Below are 6807 nucleotides of genomic sequence, written 5' to 3' on the forward strand. Positions count from 1 at the left end.
GTATATATTGTGTGTGCTAAGGAAGGGGTGGAGGTGACACTCCTGTTGCACCTAAAAAAAAAACGACCTGCCTGCAGAGTCAATCATGCAGCGGACAGCAAGGGGAATGAAAAACACAGATCAGAGTTTTTATAATGTGATATTATCCCTTTCTCCAATAACAGCATTAGACCACAATGTCATAAGGTTTTATGTGGCATTATAACCTCCTGGGCTAATGTTATGGCACTACGAGGTCCCTTTGACTGCGGAAATGAAGTGAATGATGAATTTCACTACTAACGTTGTAAGTCAGCCTTTTCATGTGGCTGTGTTTACTTTTGACGATGTACTAAAAGACGCCACCAGAATAAAGATGGAAATGTGGATGTTTTTTTTTTTTTTTTTTTTTTTTCAATGTTAACTGTTCAGCTCTTCAGAGGCTCTGTCACCTGAATGATTAATAGTTTAACAAATTGTCCAAATTGTGGATGAATCAGAGTGACTTAGGGTCTTGATGTCAGATGTTATGATCTAGCTTTATTTGCTGCTGTAAAATGTCTCCCATTTTACTGCTGTGTTCTGAAATCTTTGCAGAAGAGCTGCATCACAGGCCACTAAAGGTCTTGCCTTGTGTAGTTTAGGTTTTTAGGTTGTGATCATGTTTAGGAAACCTGTGTGCCATGGTGTATTTTTGCCTTTGCATCTTGCATGATTTGCAGTATTCTAAATGAAGTACTTCTTGTTGTTTTGAATGCACTTGGATGGATAAAAATGTGTCCACTTTTGTTACTTTCTGTGTCCCACTATGGCATTTCTGTCACTTATCTGTTATGTTGTCTCCACACCACCAGTAGATGGCATTATATTGATGAGAGCCATGTGTGTTACCCTTATTGAGATGATCAGTGTGTTCTGACAAGCACTGTGAAGACACAAGCACAAACCTTTGTTCAGACATCTATTTATATCAAGACACTTAAATTGGCTTAATAATTACACGTGATGAGTAATGATATCTTGAAGCTATATTTACACAAAAACAATTAGATCAAGGTAAAAAAAAAAAAAAAAGTTTTGACTGACACCTTCCTGGTCCATTTCTAGTGTAGTCTAATCTTAACTTTCATAGCCCTAACGCTCAGATGTTTATCATGTCTAGCTAAATTGTTGTAAATTTAGTATGATGAAGAAAGCAAAATTAACAATAGGTTTGCAGGAAGAAACCACATAAATTGTGGAAAGTGTGCTTTGCTGTGAATAGTCTTTTGGTCCTACCCACAGTATTGAAATGTGTTTGATCCTGAAACGAGTTGGAACGAGTCTGACCCCCTGACTGACCTAGCAAAGGGCCAACAGGTTTCATCTGGTAGTTAAAGAAACTCCTCATCAATCTCATCCTAAGCCCTAACCCGCCGATGATGAGAAGTGTGTTTATTGTGGAGGGAGAGGAGGGGAAGGGGGGAGAGAAAGAAAATGTCTCGCCAAGCAAACCCGCGTGGTGTTACTAAGATACTCCTCTTTGTTGGAGCTCCACAATGGGGGCCTGGATATTTATTTCAAATCTCCTGCACATGCAGACATTTTTCCCAGGCCTTCTTTCGGGCCGGGCCAGCCGGAGAATATAAAGTGGTGTTTACATACCTTCCTTTAAGGTCACAATGTCTCCCTAAAGCTGCCTGTTACAATGTTCGTTACCATAGCAACATATTAGCTCGAGCTGGGAATTTAAAAAAGAACAAGCGAGTTGCTCAGGATTTTTTCCCCTCTCGTGACTCAGTTTTTCTAAACTAAGCAATAAGTTCTGAAACGTAACTGATTCTGTACGAGACTTTTAGTTTCTTCTGCTGATTTCAAAGTAAGTCTTTTATCAAACGTGTGGATTCTTTAACACAAGAAAGTCAGAGTATTATGTTGATAGGCTGCGAGGTGTACTTGGTGCTAACCTTTCTGTAATCAGAACATGCTGTCATCACTGTAGGACGGCAAATAAAACTTGACTTACAACTGGAAACTAGCATGGATACAGAATGGTCTTTTGAAAGAGTTTTAATTCATATCACAATATTACTGAAGTACATCTTTCGTTACAATGTTTTCCTTTTCTTGCCAACCTCCCCCCACCCCCAGTTTGAACAATACGACGTGATGCCGATCATTTTCCATGCCCTCGTGCCATGGGGCTTTATTAAGAAGTCTTATTAAGAGTCTTTAGAAGTTCATTCTGCAGCTTTACAGGGGAGTGTCCCTCTCCTCTGCTTTCTGTCTTTGACACGGTCATTGCGCTGTGGCCGACTGGTTGAAGGATACACTAATAAGGTCCTGGGCATCTGGCATGTCTTTAGCAAGGAGGGCAGTCCTTTTTGCCGTGGAGCAAGAAAGGACCCTGCCCCCTCCCTCACTTATTACACTCTTGGCCCTTGTTCCACACGTCCCTGACAGTGAGCAGAAGGATGGTCGGCGGGATGATCTCTGCCACCGCCTGCTGACCTGCTAAGGATTGATGACAGCAACTAGGAAGCTCCCGCACCACCTAACTCTCTTCCTTTGTCTGATTTCTTTCTCTCAACCCCCCCTCACCCCACACCACCTCACACCCCCCACCAAACATCCAACACAGCCCTGCCTGCACCTTCCCAAGTATCATCCCTCACTCTTTCTCACATTTGTCCACAATTGCATTCGGCTTCCAGAGGTGAACTCTCTGCTGGATTCACCAGTCGAAGCACTACATCAAAGACAGTGGCAGATTGTGCTTTAGTTTTTCTGCAGTACAGGCTAGGCGAAAAGCTTGTGAACTGTTTCCAAGCCCTCTGCGGCTTTCTGTAATTGGTGGATTTGGAGGTTGATGTACTTGGCTGCTCGTCTGTCTGTCTGTCTGTCTGTCTGTCCGTCCGTCCGTCCGTCTGTGTGTGTGTGCGTATGTGAGTTCATGAATGTTTGTTTGGTAGTGCATATGAAGCGGTTCCTTTCCTCTCTGGCCACTACATGCATTTCTTGGAAGTCTCTCCAGTCTTGTACAACATAGCTGCAGTTAACCAGCCCCTCACTCGATGTCAGTGTGAGGATCGGGGGATGCTGAATATTTCAAAGCTGCTATATTTAGAGGTAGTTACACATTTAGAATGGCAAGAATAGAAACTTTCAGCAGGCGCTCTGAATGCCAAGGCACAGGTCTTTTTCTTTTTTTCCTCCCTTCCTTCACAAGTTGACAGTTTTATCTTTGATTATGATGATGACTTAGTTGGATTTTCCTATTTTTATACCATATTTATTTCAAAGCACAAATTTTCCCTTCCTTACTGTTATGATGGGGAACAAAGGACTAAGTTTTCCCTTGCACGAGTAGGTAAGGATAGACAGAACTTTAAATGGGCAATGTCAGGCATGTGGACGGATCAATGAAACCAATCAGGCCTCTCAGTTCAGTGTCCTCTTTCTCTTGTTCAGTCAAATCAGGTCTGACACTGTGGATTGTTCTTCCAGCAAGGCAGGAACTGGGGATGATAGTAAGGGAGGTGACAAGCATTGCTTTTGCCCTAAATGATCTGAATGGGTAATGATTTGAGCCTTATAAATGATTGAGAGACCTATCTAAAGGGAATACACCTTCAGCATGGCTTGGGCAGCTTGTTAAGGTGGACTGGTGCGCTTGAGCAGACGCACGTCCTGCCTGCGGCTTCTGCTTGTCCTGATGCATCCTTAAGAGAGCGCGTGTGGGACGTGGCTGATGTCCCTGAAAGCATTCCTCTCTCACCTCTTTTACCTCAGGGGAATGAGATGCGCTCAGACGTTGACTCCTCTCCTCCACCAGTCTCTCTCTGTTGTTCTCTCTCTTTATTTCTCTCTATCGCTCTCCATCTCTCTCTTCCTTTTTGATTCAGCTGTGTCGAGTGTTTTCCCCACTGCCCAGTTGAGTTGTGTTGTGAGATGGTTGATTGCTGCATCCATCTAGTGTACTCGGAGTATGTGAGTGTTTAGAAGAGAGCATGAGGCAGTCAGCAGAATTCATCTCCATGTCAGTTTTAAGCCTTTATTTTTAGCATATTGATCCTCATTGTTGTTAATGGAATAATGGCGCATATACCTACATGGTTCCCTTAAGATATGGTATCACTGTAATGTATTTATGAATGTTATATTTCATTCATAATATATCAGATATTATATATAGGTTTATTTCCAGTGAACTAAAGCCCACTATAGGGCCCACTCACTCCCTCTCACATTACCTGTCGAGTGGCTGCAGTGTCCACCTTGGCCACACTGGGGCACTCCAGACCCTGCCCACTTTCCTCTGTGTTGTGCTAGAAAATTCCACACTCACTCACTGAGGCTTCTCTAAGAGGAGGCGAGAGGCATGTACAGTGTAGTGCAGCGTATACAGCAGCGTGTATAGTGAAAGGATGCTACAGCGGATTTTTAACCCATGACAATCAATTAACTGGCCCACGATGGTGAACATCCTGGATTAAAAAAATTGTCCTTGTATCAATATCCAAAGTATGGACTGAATGCGTCAGTGATAATATTCAGACTTTATACTTACCAAATATGTCTTTGACCCAGGAAAGGAGTTTGTCAGAGTAAAAGAGATGAGAGCTGAAGAGTGAATTAAAAGGGAGAGAAGACAGTTGCTATCCAGTGACCCAAATTGTAATACAAACACTAAAGCACATATTTGGTTGACAGTCATAAACTGTGTTGAGGAACAAAAAAAAACAAACTAAAAACCTTGTCTGATTTAACCTGCAGAATTAAAACAATTTTCATTCTATAAAGTGACTTCATGATTAACAGGGGGGGGGGGGGGCTTTCAAAGAGAGACCCCCTTCATGTACCTGTTGGCAAATACTGAACAGCAACCGCACAGCCATTATGTTAGCTGGTAACAAATTGCTCATATGTACCCAATTTAAGCAGCACTCCAAAAGCAGGGAGCCCTTGTTATCCCATGCCTGGTAGCCTACCTGACATGTGTACGAGAACGCCTATCTATCTTACAGTGCTAGACGGCTGGGCTCTCCAGCAGGGCGGGAAATGGAAACTGTGTGAACAGGTAGAGGAGGACTTTATTAACCACTCAGCAGTTTGTGACCCGGAAAACCCAAATTACCCCAAAACCCTCTTGTCTGCTTAGCTCGGGACACGGCCGTGGTGCTAAGGGAGCTCCTAATCAGCCCCAGATGGGAGGCCTGCTCTTGATCGCAGACAGTAGCTGACCCAGCCAGGCTTCATGCTCCCTACAGCACCCCCGCACCCCCTCCTCTTTTTAATTTCACCTCTGCCACCACCAGCCCTGTTAGACCCACTTTATAGACTTCAATATGTGTGTATAAAAGAGCTGTTTTACACAGAAATCTGTGGGAGCGTTTATGTCATGTTTGTGTGCTGTGAATGGAAATGATGCTGTTTAGTATGAGCGAGGCAGGATGGAGTGAGGAGGGGGATGTCTCGTAAAAAGAATCTGGTTTGGTGATTAAAAATTGGATGTAAAATATAGGAAATACCAGCTTCCAGCTCAGTGCAATGAACATTAGTTTGATGAATTCGTTTTTTTAATGAAACTGTGTGAATATTATGAAACTGATTTCAACTGTACCAGTCATATCTAAATAGATTTCTTTCTTTTTATGTGCACTTTTTACCATCAGGGCATTAAGGCACGTATTCTCGAGACCTTTGTGATGCTCTTCCTTCTGGCTTTGCTCATCCTGGGCATTGTGTGGGTGGCATCAGCGCTCATTGACAACGATGCAGCCAGTATGGAGTCCCTCTACGGTACGTTTTTAAAAGATCTGTGTCATTTGTGCCTGTAAATCTCTTTGTTGTATTTCTTTAAAAGAATAATTTGACTATTTGGGAAATGCAGTTTTTTTTTTTTTTGCCTCTGGCAGAGCATTGGATGGGAAGTGTTATACCCCTCTCATGACTGTGTATTACCTGTAAAGCTTGAGCAAATTTAAGTTTAGCTAACAAATGAATAAACTCTATCTTGTTTGTTTAATCCCTTCAAAAATCAAAATATAAAAAAGACTGAGAGTGGCATGCTGGTACTGTTTCTTTAATAGCCCGTCCTTTGCTGTACAACTGTAAAATATCCTTTTAATATCCTTTTATTGGGTATATTTTACTAAATTAATGTGGTTTTTTTCTGTAGATCTTTGGGAATTCTACCTACCATACCTATACTCATGTATATCTCTGATGGGGGGACTGCTTTTACTAAGTAAGCCATTCAACTCACTGAACACAATGAAGCAAAGAGAATATCATAGCTGTTCTGGTGTTTAGTTACCATCAGTTAGTTTACCTTATTGTGATGAAACACAGGCTGATCACACTGTTGTCTGTCTGCTGTGTAGTGTGCACTCCTGTGGGATTGTCCAGGATGTTCAGCGTCATGGGCCAGTTGCTAGTGAAGCCAACAGTAAGTAATCATTTGGATGAAATATTAAAATATACATGGTTGATTTGTAAATGGTTTGGTTAATAGAAACTGAATAGGTTCTCTTTGAAAGACCAGTTGAACTTGAACAAATCAGCTCAAGACTTGAACCCCTTTGCCCCCCCTCTCTGAAAGATGTCTGTCTCAGTTGGCCATTTACATTTGCGACAGAGGACTACAAATACATCACCAACTCATCTTCCCATCTGCCCTCTCTCCAGTCCCACTTTGGGCCTAATTATAACCCATTTCATCTCTTCCTCCTCTGCTCCCTCCCCTTCAGATCCTGGAGGACCTGGATGAGCAGATTTACTGCATCCATTTGCAGGAGGAAGCCCTTCAGAGGAGATTAAACGGTATGTCTGTGGGAGACGTGTTGG

General features: G+C 42.5%; 1 protein-coding gene across 3 annotated transcripts in view; it reads left to right on the forward strand.

Annotated features, from left to right (window-relative positions):
• The window catches only part of lmbr1 (limb development membrane protein 1), a 35612-nt gene that overhangs the window by 9535 nt on the left and 19270 nt on the right, over nucleotides 1-6807 (forward strand). For all 3 annotated transcript variants that reach the window (XM_071485005.1, XM_071485006.1, XM_071485007.1), the window contains 4 exons: nucleotides 5634-5760; nucleotides 6140-6208; nucleotides 6345-6409; nucleotides 6711-6783. In XM_071485005.1, coding sequence (XP_071341106.1) covers nucleotides 5634-5760; nucleotides 6140-6208; nucleotides 6345-6409; nucleotides 6711-6783 — 334 coding nt within the window. The remainder of the gene's footprint in view (nucleotides 1-5633; nucleotides 5761-6139; nucleotides 6209-6344; nucleotides 6410-6710; nucleotides 6784-6807) is intronic.

The sequence above is a fragment of the Trachinotus anak genome, unplaced genomic scaffold (assembly GCF_046630095.1).
Source record: "Trachinotus anak isolate AG129_WGS33_773 ecotype Australia unplaced genomic scaffold, CSIRO_AGI_Tana_v1 ptg000009l, whole genome shotgun sequence".
NCBI classification, from domain to species: domain Eukaryota; kingdom Metazoa; phylum Chordata; class Actinopteri; order Carangiformes; family Carangidae; genus Trachinotus; species Trachinotus anak.